This window comes from Archocentrus centrarchus, chromosome 2, assembly GCF_007364275.1.
Source record: "Archocentrus centrarchus isolate MPI-CPG fArcCen1 chromosome 2, fArcCen1, whole genome shotgun sequence".
Lineage (NCBI taxonomy): Eukaryota > Metazoa > Chordata > Actinopteri > Cichliformes > Cichlidae > Archocentrus > Archocentrus centrarchus.
In genome coordinates, this window is record NC_044347.1 from 26,171,122 (window position 1) to 26,186,848 (window position 15,727).

General features: G+C 42.0%; 2 protein-coding genes across 3 annotated transcripts in view; one reads left to right on the plus strand and one right to left on the minus strand.

The window, feature by feature from the left end:
• Positions 1-1,533: 1,533 nt before the first annotated feature.
• Positions 1,534-5,876, plus strand: LOC115798278 (uncharacterized). Its single transcript, XM_030755083.1, has 7 exons — positions 1,534-1,583; positions 1,721-1,758; positions 2,535-2,768; positions 3,540-4,300; positions 4,388-4,525; positions 5,092-5,203; positions 5,803-5,876. The coding sequence occupies exons 2-7, from the start codon at positions 1,722-1,724 to the stop codon at positions 5,874-5,876; spliced, it is 1,356 nt and encodes a 451-aa protein (XP_030610943.1). The 5' UTR covers positions 1,534-1,583; position 1,721.
• A 196-nt stretch (positions 5,877-6,072) lies between these two features.
• Positions 6,073-15,727, minus strand: part of nbeal1 (neurobeachin-like 1) — a 61,572-nt gene continuing 51,917 nt past the window's right edge. Inside the window, exons 41-54 of one of the 2 annotated variants that reach the window (XM_030746178.1) lie at positions 15,550-15,680; positions 15,019-15,128; positions 14,611-14,728; positions 14,357-14,454; positions 14,137-14,253; positions 13,866-13,955; positions 13,623-13,732; positions 12,748-12,920; positions 12,385-12,479; positions 11,903-12,019; positions 11,106-11,267; positions 10,264-10,412; positions 9,778-9,913; positions 6,073-8,758 (exon numbers count right to left, since the gene is read on the minus strand). In XM_030746178.1, the coding sequence (XP_030602038.1) occupies positions 8,654-8,758; positions 9,778-9,913; positions 10,264-10,412; positions 11,106-11,267; positions 11,903-12,019; positions 12,385-12,479; positions 12,748-12,920; positions 13,623-13,732; positions 13,866-13,955; positions 14,137-14,253; positions 14,357-14,454; positions 14,611-14,728; positions 15,019-15,128; positions 15,550-15,680 (1,711 nt within the window). In that variant the 3' untranslated portion in view covers positions 6,073-8,653. Of the gene's footprint in view, positions 9,914-10,263; positions 10,413-11,105; positions 11,268-11,902; positions 12,020-12,384; positions 12,480-12,747; positions 12,921-13,622; positions 13,733-13,865; positions 13,956-14,136; positions 14,254-14,356; positions 14,455-14,610; positions 14,729-15,018; positions 15,129-15,549; positions 15,681-15,727 lie in introns of both variants that reach the window. The other variant, XM_030746170.1, reaches the window with a different exon arrangement.

Here is a 15,727-nt window from a genome sequence, read left to right on the forward strand (position 1 = left end):
AATATGATTATTTTATCTGAGCACTAAATCAGTTAAAAAACTCTGAGAAATCAGATAATAGGTGGATAATAGATAACAAATAAAACAGGTTTTTGAATTTTCCAATTAGGGTGGACAACGCTAAGAGTCAGAGCTTCAAATGAATTAAAACTGTCTGGGTCTTTGGTTAACTAATAAGCTGGAGTGGAAAATTGCTGCTACTCCTCCTCCTCAGCCTGTGCTTCGAGCATTCTGACAGTTAGTGTGACTCGGGAGTGTTTATTCATTTAAACTAATATATTCATCCTGCCATAACCAGGTTTCTGTAAGGCAGAATAAAACAATATGTTGATCAATTATTAAATCATTTACTAACAGGAACTTAGAAGACAGAGACCTAATAATGTTTAATAATCCACATTTAACTGTTTTACTCTTTGGTGCAGTTGAGGGTGCTATATTGTTTTTTCTTTGCAAATTTTTATGATTAAATTTTTTATGATCTCTATGGGGATGGTGTTTTGGGGGGATGGCAGGAGGAGAGAAGCTGCAGAGAGGCGAGTAAGACTGCAACTCTGCTTCCTGGTCTCAACATTGGATAGTAACATTTTGCAGGATTTAATGAATTTGGCCAGATTTTTAGAAATGAGAACTGCTCCATCCAAAGTGTGATGGATGCCATCTCTCCTAACAAGACCAGGTTTTCTCCAGAAAGTTTCCCAATTATTGATAAAGCCTACATCATTTTTTGGACACCACTCAGACAGACATCAATTTAAGGAGAACATGCAGCTAAACATGTCACTCCTGGTCTGATTGGGGAGAGGTCCAGAGAAAACTACAGAGTCCAACATTGTTTGGCAAAGTTACACACCGATTCAACATCAACTTTAGTGACCTCCGATTTACGTAACCCGGTGTCATTACTGCTGACGTGAATTATTCTTTCACTAAATCTACATTTATCCTTAGCCAGAAGTTTCAGATTTCCTTCTATGTCATCTGCTTTGGCCCCTGGAAGACCATCAACAATGAAAAGTAAAGGACTTAAGGCCTCTGAACTCCCACCTACGCCCATGTCTTCATGACTGCAGAATTACAAAGTTGTAGAAGTGCTCCACACAACATCAAAGGCCTGTGAAATACCTCAGTCACCCCCAAAACATTTAGTGACCTCCAGCATCACGTTTACCATCTGTTGTAATGTCTCTCTGAGTCCATACTCACAAATATTGATCGAGCTGCCCTTGATTAAACCGAGTGCCATTCACCCTTCACATGTTTGCAAGACTTAGAAAACAGAATGCATACAGTAACAGAGGATGCCAAGGAAAACTAGGTGTTTGTCTGATAACACTGTGTCAGAGGTCAGCGGCTGACAGCCTGCACTTTATTAGCACATTTTATTAGTTTTCAAACTTTTATCGGTTAAGGTTGAAGGCAAAGTTCATCAAAGATCAGACATGAAGGAGCTATACGAGATTAAGATTAATCAGTACTCTCTGTCAAAGTTCACCAGATTGGGGTTTATGACCAAGACAGGCACATATTAACAGGTGGCATTTTCTTTCTGAGCTGCTCAGTTTTCATCATCACAGCCTCAGGTAAGCATATGAGCTTATGAACAACTTAGTTAAGTAGAGCCTGAATACATCTGCGCATGGTAGAGGCTTCTAAAGAAGATGCTAACAAGAAGAGAAAAACTAGCTGAGAAGTGAAATTTTCTCTGATTATCTTACAGGATGTTCAGATTAGGGCTACTGCTCCTGGCGCTGTCAGGTAAGACCTTCACCTTTTCCTGTTGCAATAAGTCCTGACTATTCATTTATGGCCAGACATTTTTTTTTTTTGTCATCACTGCCTGAGCAAATATGCACATGATAAATCATATCAGAATCAGAATCTGAACTTTTGTTTGAAAGACAGCAATTATACTGTTCTGATACCTCTACATATCAGCTTGTGTTGCGTTATTGAAACAGATATTTAATTCGTGATCATGAAAAAGGTTGCAGTCCAGGGCAAGAGTGAGAGAGAGAGACATCAATCTATAAATATTCAAATCAAGAACTGAGAGATTTCAATAGACAGAGGTCTAGATATGAAAGACTTTTTGATATCCAAACCGGCATCCCTATATATCTTAAACTATCTTAAAAAAGTGATAAAATTATGTGAGACATCAGTGGGGTTCAGTCTACAAGTAAATTTTTAATTTAATAAATATATTTATTTATTTTGAGGTGTCCTTGTCATAATAAATGTTGGCTTTGGTTTGTTGCCTTGGCAGCAAAACAGCTGACAATAAATATTCCGTACTTCCATGATGGAAGTACAGAATACAGACTTTGACCGTTATTATTGATTTATGACACTGTTAAAGAAAGGTCGTGGCCTATATATCAGCGTGGCACAATAGTTAATGATTAATTTAAAAGGCCAAATATTTATGTATCCATAAACTGATAAGCTTGGTGGTACAATCTCAAACAAGTCAAACACAGGATGTGCAAATGCATCTTCATGGACTCTTCTGTAACTGTAACCCTTTGCAGGCCTCCACGCTGTCCCAGTCAGAGCCCCTACAGGTCTGCAGAAGTCATCTTCAACCTACCAGGTCCCCCAAGGCTTTCGACCGGACGATGAACACTCTGATGTTCGGGAAACTATTCTCAATGACTTCAGACAAGGTACAGAGCCCTCCAGGAGATTCCTCGTTGACCTCAACACTGGCCTGGTACAAGAACATGCCAGCGAGATGGAGAGAAGACACTGGCTGACAGATGAAGGTAAAGAAGACAAAGAGTTAACTGTCAAATATATACCATACTACTTTTACCTCCTACCCACATTAACCTAGAGACACAGGCTATCAGTAAAAACACCTTTTTCTACCCATGCAAAGACGGTGCAGTTGACATCTCAGGAACTATCAAATGGCCCCCACAAATTTAATACAGATATTCAAGCCCCCCCCCGGATGGATTTTAATTGTAATTATCTTCTGGCTTTCTACATGATGAACCTGTTTAACATGACTTTGCTCACATTTAGCTAAGAGAATGTAAACCTCTAATGCTGTGTTTCCATTAGTACTTACTCAGCGCAGCTTGACTCGACTCGGCATGGTTTGTAGGCATTTCTGGTACCTGGTACCAGGTACTTTTTATTACCCACTCAGCAGGGGGTTCCAAGCAATCCAAGGTGATCCGAAAATCTGACATTGAAGAACAGCATGCCACTAATTCGCCAGGGAGTGTTGTCACTAGCTGAGTCATAAGAGCAACTCCTTTACCAGAATCAACCGCGCCATTTTTAAAACCTGACAGCAAGAAAATGGAGGCTCGGTTGAATGTCCAGACTGACGGTTTGCAGCGGTAGTTTTGCAACAAGAGAGCCATCTGAAACATGCACACAGCATACATATTTTAATACTTAACAATGATAACCTTCATCCATTAAAACATTGTACGGGGGACTTATGCATGATGACGATAGTAAACTGGAGTATCACTATAATTTTAGAAGCCTGTTTACTTCAAATACTTTCCGTCTTTCAGGCCCTGCTGAGGTTCCAGTCCAGAGGAATGGTGGTGGTTGGGTCCGTGTGGAAGAATTCTCTGCTTCTGATCTACAAGACGGATTTAGACAGGGAACAGAACCCTTTATGCCTCTCAGAGATGGTTTCAGACAGGGAACCGAACCATTTATGTCTATCCAAGATGGCTTCAGACAGGGAACCGAACCATTTATGCATCTCAGAGATGGTTTCAGACAGGGAACCGAACCCTTTATGTCTATCCGAGATGGCTTCAGACAGGGAACCGAACCATTTATGTCTATCCGAGATGGCTTCAGACAGGGAACCGAACCATTTATGCGTCTCAGAGATGGTTTCAGACAGGGAACCGAACCCTTTATGTCTATCCGAGATGGCTTCAGACAGGGAACCGAACCATTAATGTCTATCCGAGATGGCTTCAGACAGGGAACCGAACCATTTATGCGTCTCAGAGATGGTTTCAGACAGGGAACCGAACCATTAATGTCTATCCGAGATGGCTTCAGACAGGGAACTGAACCATTTATGCCTATCCGAGATGGCTTCAGACAGGGAACTGAACCATTTATGCCTATCCGAGATGGTTTCAGACAGGGAACGGAACCCTTTATGCCTATCCGAGATGGTTTCAGACAGGGAACGGAACCCTTTATGCCTATCCGAGATGACCAAAGACCAAGAGTGGCATGTCAGGGGGAGATTATCAATGAAAACTGCTATGAATTCAACCCCAGACCACTGTCCTTCAAAGATGCTCAGGTTAGACTATCTACCATTCCAAAAACACATAAGAAAGGATATTCCATGTATGTAATCTACAAATTAATTAAATTTCTCGCTCTACAGGCCAAATGCAGAACTCTTGCACCAAATGCAGAGCTTGCATCTGTAACCAGTGGTGATTTACAGTCCCATCTGGTTTCCTTGGTGACCAAGGGTGGTAAGAGGAACCCTGTGCTGACCTGGCTGGGAGCCATAGTCAAGGCAAGTTTATCATATCATTCAATGATGATGTTGAAAAAGGCGGTGACATTAAGGTTTCCTCAGAACATGCGTGCTGAAACAGCAGTGGAAGCTTCTCTCATTAAGAACATCCTGAAAAAGTAAATCTATGGAAATATTAAAACAGTGGTTTGAGAAGTAATTCCTCCATTGTACTCCAGTTCTTACTGGTTGTGACGCCAGCAGTCTGGTCCTGAGCTGTGTCACCGAATGGAGGCCAAGGAGAGTGTCATCAGATATCTTATCAACAGGACTGATAGTGTTATTCTTACCTTGATGAAACATTGACCTTTAAACTTTTATTTTAAAATGTTCTTTTTGCTTCTGTCCTGTCACTAAGTGGTGTTTAAATCAAGTGAAGTGGTAATATGGTCACTTTTGAAAGTACATTTTGCAGATACTGGTCTTTTGTATCAGAGGATATTAGTGCTTCTCTTATTCAATGAAAGGGTCTGATGTGATAACTCATATGTTTATAGAAAGTTTATAAATTACTGGGTCATTTAAGTTTACATTTTTACCCTTCATATGTATTCTGCCCTCCACAGAACCAGCAGGCCTCCTGGGTTGACGGGTCAGAGTGGGGCTTTACTGACTGGATGCCGGGTCACCCCAACATTCCCACTGACAAACCTGTCTGTGTGGAGATGTTCAAGCAAGGCAAGAACTGCTCCACTCTCACATTAGTTACTAATTTATTCCAGCATTTTCCAGAGACTTAGTTTGAAAGTCTTCCTTCCTCATTTCAGTTCACCTGTGTGGTGTGTCACTACAGCCTCACTTAATCTGGTGGTTAGTTATTTAATGGTACCAAACTTTGGACCTCAGTATTGTTGTTTTATGCTTTAATAGCACACTTGTGCTGCTTTATAGTTAGCATGCTGTGTGCTTGGTTAATGTCAGGGTTCAGCTTTGCATATGTCTGATCCAAACTTTTGACTTTTACTGAATATTACAGTATATGTTGGGCTTTTACTTGGTGCCTGATGTTTTTCTTTACATGGATATTTTGACCATGATCTAAAGCTAAAAACCATGATTATTAAAAGAGTAAGAGCTATCATTATATAAGTGAGCTTTTTGAGATGTCATAAAAGCACCTTTAATCAAAGGTTTACAGACCAGAGAAGAGCGCAGATTACTGTCTGTATCACATAAAGACACCTAATAAAAAAAAAAAAATGCTAATTAAGCACTGGGGAAATCTTTGCCCTGCAGGACGAATGTCAATTATTATTCTCTCCCTACTCGCATTGCAGACGAGAGCTGGTGGACTATTGCTGACTGTGACGTGAAGAGGGCGTCCATGTGCAGATACACAATCACTGCATAAGAAAACTGCAAACACATCATGAGAGTGGCTCCCTGGATTTATTTCCTACTGATCAGTGGTTGTTCTCATTTGTGCCACCTGCCACAACCTCTGATTGTGTGTCCTTGAATAAAACACAGCATATTACTCATCTGTGTGTTCCTGGTTCCTACATGTGACCCACTGTTTATTCACTCTGAAATGAGGAAGAACCCTCTGAATTTAGACAAGACTTTAATGATTATTTTCCACTTGTGTATACAAAGCAGTTTGTACAGATTAGGGAGCAAAGTTAAACAATTTGTTACAATTTAGTACCTGGAAAGTGCAAAAGTACATTTCAACAACGCCAAAATAAAAATCATGCTGTACATTATATACTGTATTCATAAATAATCACAGATATACACACATCCATTTTGGTGACAGTCACAGAGAATGGAGCTAAGACACATAATTGATATTTCTTGTAAGTCCCATATTCTCAGTTCCCGGTGAAACTGCGGTGGTCTAATGTGTGGAATGCCGCTTTCATCTGAGTCACTCCGGGGTTGGGGACGATGAGCTTCGGTTGAGGAGAAGGAGAAATCTAGCTCTATGTGGACACCACGCTGGGATAAAGGCACTCTGTTGTAGTCATGGAACAACTCAAACAGTGGTCTTTGAATGACAAATGTGAATGAACGGGAAAAAAAAACCTGCATCAAGAGAACCTTTGTGCACCTTTCACCGAAATCTCTTAAACAAGGACACAGATTGGTCTTTACACTCCACCTAACTGACATTTAAATAAAAGAAAACGCAAACATCAGAAAAAAAAAAAAAAAGAGACAACCACCGTTAGCACGACTCTGTGTGTGGCGCTGAACCCTCGGGGCTGCAAATGTTCACAGAATCAGACAAGAATCAAACATTTGGCAACAGAAAATAAAACACACACACACACACACACACACACACACACACACACACACACACACACACACACACACACACACACACACAGATATGGTGCAAAAATATGAATCACAGCAGTTTCATACTGCGGTATATTACAGAGTAAAGTGATCACAGTCACTCGTCCCAAACAACCCCAAAAAGTCTTGAAAGAAAACCTCTGAAATCAGTCACTTTACGCTGAGCAGGAAGGAGAATGAGATGCACAAATAATAAAGGAGGCAACGATGAGAGCTAAAGGCATTCAGAGGGGGAAGAGCGGGCGTTCATTTACAGTCCCAGCTTAGCTACAGGAAGACTGGAAAGAGAGGATCTGAGCGAGCGATGCGCGTTAGAGAGAAACGCAGGAAAGGAAGCATCGACAGGCACACAATGAAGGAGCTGTATTGCTGATAACACTGACATCTCATAAAGCCCTTGAGGATTTCTTCTTTCTCCTTTGTGTCTGAACAGTTAGAAGAGTTTTAAATATGCCACTCATGAGACAATGTGTGATTTTAAAAAAAATATGCTACTTTCACTTACAAGTAGACATGGATTCAAGTAACTTAAAAACATTCAATGAAGCATGGAGAGAGGTGACTTTAAGGTGGTTTTTGTTGCACTGCTGTGGTAAATCTTCACATCAAAGCTTGCTGTATTTGAGAATGTAGTGGGTTTTTTTTTCCTTTATTTACAAAACTAAATCTTAAATGATATGCCAACAAAACATTAAAGGTACTTTTTGTAAATTTCTGTTTTTAAAAGTAATTAAAATAAACTAAAGCCATGAAACAACTGCTATGCCCTCTTTTGATATCAATTAGGCCGAACTTTGGTGTAATACCAATTTATTCCACAAGGTGATGAAGTGAGTCATTTTATTATTTAACCAGGTGAGTCATTAGAAAAACACTGCCACCTAGTGGTGAATGTTTTAATTACGTTTCACAGAGGGAGACTACAAAAAGTACCTTTAAAAACACTCAGTTTTTTTATGTTTCTCAAATAAAACATCAGCTATAGCAAAATAAAAACACAAAAACTGAATTACTTCTGCATCATTTCTAACCTCAAAACCAAAATGCCATGCATACAGTATGAACAGATGCCAAGTTGCTGGGCACACACACACACACACACACACACACACACACACACACACACACACACACACACACACTCACACACAGAGAAATAAAACAAAGTCACAATAAAACCTCACTAAAAGAGCACACACACGTATATAAAAATGAATAGAAAAAGGCAGAAAGTTTGGTCTTGTGTGGTGGAGCCATCTTACTGCATAAGGCTGCTGGGTGGCAGCTTTGAGGCAACCATGAAACGTCTTGGCCTACAGAGCACAGGCCGAATATCTGCCCCGAAGGCCAACTGAGGGGGGGGGGACAAAAAGGCCACTTGAAACAATATTTCCACATAGCACATGGCAAACCAGTGTGTGCAAACACACGCACACATACACACACATCCATCCATTCATAAATACATACATATAGGAGAGCAGTTAACCATTAAATGAGGCTGACTGTAGTAAAAGTTATGGTGAACTGTGGTGTGTGTGAGCAGTGGACAGCGGTGTGGTTTTGCTGAGGCTGGCGCTACTTCTGCATGGGACCCACAGCGCCAGCGCCGTGTGATCACTCCAAAGTGCACATCCAGAGAACTCAGATGCACATGTAGGCATGCAGGTTTTGCAGTGCTCCGGCACCCCAAAACCCACCACCTGATAAAACAGCGGGAGGTGGTGGAAACAGAATGAGACAATCTGCTTGGATATGAAATGAAAATGTGCGATATGCTTGAAGGGGATAGTTTAGGGCTTGGGGATAGGCGGGGACAGGTCAGTTGTGGTCTTGCTGGGTGTTGTACACCTTCTCCCCCGAGGAGATCTGAGTCAGTCTCTTGCTGGATCCCCACAGCTTCCGTGTGATCTGGCCCGAACGCATCTGGGAAGAGTGGAGGAGGAGGTGGAAGAGGAAGTGAGGCGGAGGAAGAGGGGGAGAGCGGGGGAAGAAAAGCGTGAAGTCAAAGGAAACAAAAAGGAGGGGGGAAGGAGTAATGTGGTTCATGAGTGATTGATTAGTTCATTGGAGCTGAACTGACTAATGTGGCAATAAAAGAAAAAATAAAGTGAAGCTTGATTCACTTTGGTGTGAGTCAATTTGAATGGAAAAGATAAAAAGCAGGAAGGTGCAATGATTCCAAGGGGGACTGCTTGGATCAACCTCCTACAACATGTGTACTACCACACTATTTACATTACCATAACATTAAAGTCTATACTGGTGCAGGGCTATTAATTATTTGATTGTAGCTACACTGTAAATATGGCTTGAGTTTGCAGAATCATTAATTAGCTTGTTTCACAGCATTTTCTGTTACTAGTTTGAAGAGCACACAAACACAAAACATAATGACACTTCAGGCAGGAAGTTTTACACAGATGCCAAAAGTCAAAACAAACAAAAACAAGTTAACAAACAAACCCACACACACAGAATGAGGTACACAACAAAAAGTTGCTTCCATATCACAGTTGTGGCTCTACTGGCTGAAGGAATGTGGCTCAGATGTCTGCGTGTTTGTGTGTCTAAGTGTGTGTGGTTGTTTTGTGAGGAAGCCATATGACTGACTGTGTGAGACAGCCATCCCTGAGAAGAACAGGTGACTGTGGAGGTCTGTGAGGACAACATGGGGGACATGTGCAGTGTGTGTGTGTGTGTGTGTGTGTGTGTGTGTGTGTGTGTGTGTATTAGATCTACAGCGATAAAGGGGTACAAGGGGAAGGAAGGGACTAGAGCTGCTAAGGTTTGTGGGAGGTGGAAGTGGGGCTGAACACCAGCTGGTCGCGCTGGTGGAGCAGGCGAGTTGGAGAGCGAGCCCGGAGCGGGGCCAGCAGGGGGGAGGCCATGAGTGGCGATCCCTCAAGGCTCTGAGCGATGTAGTTCCGCAGCGAGTTCTTTACCTCCGCTGGTTTGCCCACGCCCACGATGATCAGCTTGCCGTCCTCCAGGCCCACCAGCACATGGCTTTGCTCCTTGGTGACCGAGACGCAGCACACTGGCACCCGCATGGCCATGGGCTCTGCACACAGAGACAGGCTGCACAGGAGAAACAAGGTGACGGTTAATACCTGCAACTTTTCCATGCATGTAGGATGCACAGCTGCCATCTAGCAATCTTTATTCAAGACAGTGCACCTCGTTACACTCCAGAACAGGTAAAACACTTCACTGCAAAGGCATCTATACGCTTACAGTGGGTGTTGTAAAGTTTTTGAACAAACAGTGGAAGAGCTCTGTACCAAGAGCTAATACTGATTCAAACTTTGATTGATCAAAGTCTCCAACAGTAGTGTTGGTGGGATCTAGCATTTATGATCTATTCTCTAATTTTGAGTTCTACTGTACATTTGAAAACCACTCCCGCATAAGCAGATACGGAAGTTTACCTGTAAAGGTCACGGATGGACAGGTATCCCTGCTCACTGCCGATCACCACATACTCCCCTGAAACACACATGTCTGTCACCTGCTCTTTCAGAGGCTCGCTGCAGAGGTGCTTCCCATTTACAGAGTACAGGTGGAGGGCGTTTTTATCCTGACGAGAGAAAAAAACAACATTATTTGCAAGTCTTGACTTCAGTCCAAAGCAGAGTTCATATCTGAGTTCAGGTTTAAAATATGGATATTTAAAAAAAATCAGAACAGGTAGATTAAAGACTAAAACTGGCAGCATCCTTATTTTCAGTCAGCAACCAACAGATGACAGCAATCTGTTTCACTTATTTCTTCTGATCTAGAGTAAAGCTGAGCACTGTAATTATTAATGCAATCTTTAAGTGCCAGCTGGGCAGACTGACTGCTTTATGTTTCAATTTAAATGCCCTCTGCTGCGTCAGGTCATAGAAACCTTTGATTTCTCAAAAAGGATTTTATCCTGATACACAAACATGTTCTGGAAAAGTCATTGCGTTAGCAGATGTTCACTCTTGTTATTCACCCCCAAGGTCATCCTGTGGTACAAAGTCCTGGCATTACTCACCAGTCATTAAGCACACTGCATTGTATTTCTTTGCTTTTATACATTTACATTACTAACGAGACAAGGATCTGCTCAGATGAGTGGCCATTCCTGCTATGAAGTGCACCTGAATACTTGCATTGTAACATAATGTCACCTGGATGTGACATTATGTTACAATGTGAGGGTCACTAGTAATGCTACTCACCTTTCAGATTGCGTCAAACTAGTTAAGTGTTTGCCCAGCTTAAAAAAAAAATGTGCACGCACCTTTAGTGTTGCTTTGCCCTCCAGGCAGGTGTGAACCAGCATGTGACCCTCCCAGGACACAGCCAGATGGAGGATGGACAGCGGCAGTGAGCTGTCGCACGGCGGACGCAAGCAGCGCATGTACTGACCCCGACGCACCGTGTGGATGATCACAGTCCCGTCCTGCAGTTCAGAAAGAGGACGTACGAAGCTCATTATAGCAGACGTGTGTGCTCTCACTTAAATCTACAGTGTTCAGTTAACAGAGAAAACATCTGCAGCAGCCATTTCTCATTTCTCAAAATGATGAATTAAAGAACATCACATCAGCTAAAATCCATTAAACAAAAAATTAAACATTAACACATTAATTACTTTTGCTTTTAATTTCGAAAAGAAGTTCAGTCCATACAAAAAATATGGAAAAAAAAAAAAAAAAAAAATCATCACAATAAACTCATACAGATCCACATTTCTTTCCCTCTGCTCAGTGCTATATAGAGCTTAAAATCACTTGATGTCTACAAAAATGCAGTGAATGCAGCCAAGTCACATCAGATCCCTCATAACCAAAGCCACTGAACAGTGAGCATTACAACTACATTTGAAACAAGGCAGATCAGCCCGCCTTTAGAGGCTCACATTTCCACACATCCAGATCAGAGACTCTTTTTCCAGCTCATTAATTCAGCATGTGATTAGAATAGTTTTTCCCACACTAATCATCTCCAACATGGCCCCATAATTTAAATGAACACACAGGACGCAACAAAACCAGCTACAACTACTCAGGAGTGCATCGGGTGCGGGGGTCTTACCCGTGATCCAGATACAGCCATGTCCAGCTCTGTGCTGATACTGACGCTCAGCACCTCGTCCGTGTGTCCGTACAGCACCTGAATGGGTTTGGGATGGAGACCGACAGGAGCGCCACCCTGAGGGGAGAGAACAGAAATGCCGTGTTTCAAAAAGAGAAGAACATCCCAGAGGAGAAGGTGATGCAGCCCCTGTAAGGCTAATTATTAGTTATACACGTTAAAATCTGTATATACTTGAACAGATCTTATATTAACCTACAATAACCCGAAGACCCACAAATGAATGCTGACTATTTACTTTGTTAATATTAACGATGTGAGATGGAAAAACGCAGGAATTTAATTTTTAATCAGCATTTTTTGTTAAGAAATTAAATAAAAGTAAAACCAACTTTGCCAAGAAGTACGAAAGATACACAAACACAATAAGCATGATTTATTTTCTCATTAATAACGTGCTGTAAACGTGTTGCTGTGCGAACCTGCTGCAGAACCTGCCACACCATGCAGGTCGTGTCTCTGGAGCCTGAGATCAGGTGGATGCCGCAGTGGTCTGTCGACAAGCAGGTCACAATGTCTGAAACAGATGAACAAAAGCACAGGCTGAAGAAAACGCACACACATCAACACAAATCTGAACAGTAAACGTGACCTGTGCTTTTTTTGTGTGTGTTGATAATCAGTTTTTCAGGCTCTTTGTCGTCTTGCTCTGCCGTGGCTATTTTCAGTAACTGAATTTAGAAGCTATCCAATCACATGCCTGCTGCTCTACCTTACAAACCAGAAGTTTGTTATCATAGTTTTAAATGGGGCACGAGTCAAGATTCAGCCTTTTCTTTCTTTACCCATGTGTCGAATGTGCTGTCCAACAGTCTTTCCCTTAACCAGCGAAGTGACCCGCAGGCTGTTGTCCCAGTGGCCGCCGCTGAAGAGTAACTTCCCATCGTGGGAGACCACAAACAGCCCGGCGGTTACCTCCACACCAGGGGCGAAGGGTCCTGAAAGGAAGCGCTGGGTTCTACGTGGAGACGGTGAGAAGGAGACAGAGGAGCTCAGGATCAGCTCTCAGTGCATGAGATCGAGCTAAAGGCAGAACATATTGATTTGCCAGTGGCTGGAGGTGGTGCTACATTTTATTAAAATATAGTTTCTACTTACATTATGCACATTCACCACAACATTTAATATTTTATGCTTTATAGTCATGTCCTGTACATGCTGGTAATAATGAAATATATAATCATTTATATTAAATAACAAACACGTGCTTGTGCTTCTAAAAACAAAATTAAAACCCTTGTACTTACAACACACTGGCAGTGTAATAATAATTCATGTAGTGAGATGTCACACTACAGTATAGCAGAATTAAAATTCTCTCCAGAACTTTGTGGGGTCTTGGCCCCTGAGGACATAATGCATTATTCTGCATTTTATGAATTACACTTAATTACTTATTACTTCTGCATTTAAAACAAAGTACACAAATATAATTTCCAAGCACAGCTTGGGGGGGGGGGGGGGGGGGGGGGGGGGTGTCTTTCAGTTCTCAACACACACAGACACAAGTTATTTTCTTGGGGGTGCTATGAGCTATAGCACCTCAGCTTCTATTTTGGGTTCAACTGCTCTGACATTTTGCATTAGAGAGTAAATCTATTCACTACACACCATAAATATACATACTGAGTTTTCACACATGAGGGTGCAGTGCTCTTACTTGGTGTTGGAAACTGTGGGGTCCTTAATGAAGGTGAAGTAGTTGGAGATGTTCTTGTTGTAAGGCAGCCACCCATGGGTCCCAACCAAGCAGTTCTGACTCACTGTTACCTGGAAACAGTATTAACACCATAAAGACATCGTTGCTACTGTTGAGTCAGTCATTCTTTTTTTCATTGTGTATTTTCCACAATAGAACAAAACAAAGACAATGGTAAAACACAGGAAATGCACCGAGGCTCACCATGGTGTCAGGGCTCCCCTGGGTGATGAAGGAATGTGACTGATTCTTTGGGACCACAGCCTTAACCAGCGGCACATTGTCACTGATGCCCTGCAGCACAGTGGCCAACGGTGGTGTGAGCATTGCATCGTTATCACCAAAGAAATGAAAATGATTTTCACAAAAACATTTGGTCAAATTACACCTCAGCTGTGTTGTATTTTAGTTCACAGCATCTGACACGTTAGGAAAGAAATCGCAGTACTTTCATTTATTTTATTAGAGATCAAACCTCCACAAAGAAGGACTTGAGGTCACTGAGGTGCTCGAACATGCTGAGAGGACACGAGTCCAGCTGAGCCTTCCTCTTCTCCACTTCCTCCTGTGGCAGGCGCACTGGATGGGGCTCCTAAATACACACACACACCCACAAAAAGTCAAAATCAGACTCAAAATAGAACATTTTTATTAACAGATGCCAGTCTTTTTATTTATGTGGAGCACATCTGCACCTTGAGTAACTGGCAGGGTGTCTGACCAAAGTTGCTGATCATGCCTTCCAGCGCTTTGCGCTCCTTTTCATCAGTGATGGCATCCAAGTCCACCGCCCCTGCAAAACCAAACCAATCTTCAAACTACAGTTTGGGCTTTTACAGGCTTTTGTTTTTCCATTATTATATATTATACATTCTATAATCATTATATACAGGAAAGAATGAGATCATGATGGGATGTGAGAGCCTGATGGCCGCTGCGGATGCTTTACCCTCGTATGTGCAGTAGTAGAACACGTTGAGGGCTTCCACCGCTGCAGGGCCCCTCTGTTTGTAACCAAAGATCAGATCAATCCACTCATGGAGGTGGGCTGATACGTACTCCGACTCCTATAACACAAAAACACTGGGATTATAATCCAAACATCAGGAGCAACCCAGGGTTCAGTTCAGTATCTTGCCTTGTATCTTAAACAGCAGCATCTAATCTAACTTTATTCCTTTTACAATTTTTTTGAATATCTTTTGAACTGTTTAATATTTAAAGTAGTTACAAGCAGTCAGCTAACTTTTGTCCCTGATTCACGCAGACTTGCACTAGCAGAACCTCCGCAGTAGCAATGATCTCTATGGAGTGACATCATACTACAGCAGTAACAGTAACACTGTTACAGTCTCACCAGAGCTTTGCGGTGCTTGTAGATGAAGTCTTCTGGGGACTTGGCCCATTTGGGCAGAACAACATCATTTACTCTTTCCTTGGAGATCTGCAGGCGACCCAGATCAAATCCTGAGAGGACGACAAGCACAAAGGACGGGGAAATGGAAAGAGAGAGAAAAGCAAGCGGAAAAACAAAGAGAAAGAAGAAAGGGAGCAGAAAATGAATTCATAACATATTTATGTGGGTCAAAACAACACAGGACTCTCCGAAAAATGTTACATTTAACCCTTTAACATTCCTGGGGTTCATTTTCCCATGTATTTGGGCCCGAATCAGGGCCCTAGGATTGTTAAAGGGTTGAAAGCTTAATTTAGGTTTACTTGATAGAATATTTTCTGACACATTTCTGATTATATTTGTTTTTTCTGTGCGTGACAGCTACACAGAGCACAAACAGGATTACAGTTAAACTGGCGGAGCCGCTGACAGAGGAAGACAGCTGTAATATTTGAGAAGATTTCTGCATAAACCAAAAAAGTCAAAGCTCACCATTTTGGTTTTCTAAGAATTCTGGGAAGTAAAAGAACTCAGGGATGAGCTCCTTGACATCATTGGGGTTGTCCATGAGGGTCTGCCACGTGGCTGGGATGGAGTGGAACTGACGGTCGGCACAGTCGAACCTGGATGAAGGCAGGATGGTATTTATGTGTATTTATGTCCACACATA

Coding starts and splice junctions, on each gene's coding strand:
- LOC115798278 (XM_030755083.1), top strand. CDS start 1,722: ATGTTCAGATTAGGGCTACTGCTCCTGGCGCTGTCAG. Junction 2,769..3,539: donor ACACTGGCTGACAGATGAAG/GTAAAGAAGACA, acceptor TCCGTCTTTCAG/GCCCTGCTGAGGTTCCAGTC. Junction 4,526..5,091: donor GGCTGGGAGCCATAGTCAAG/GCAAGTTTATCA, acceptor TGCCCTCCACAG/AACCAGCAGGCCTCCTGGGT.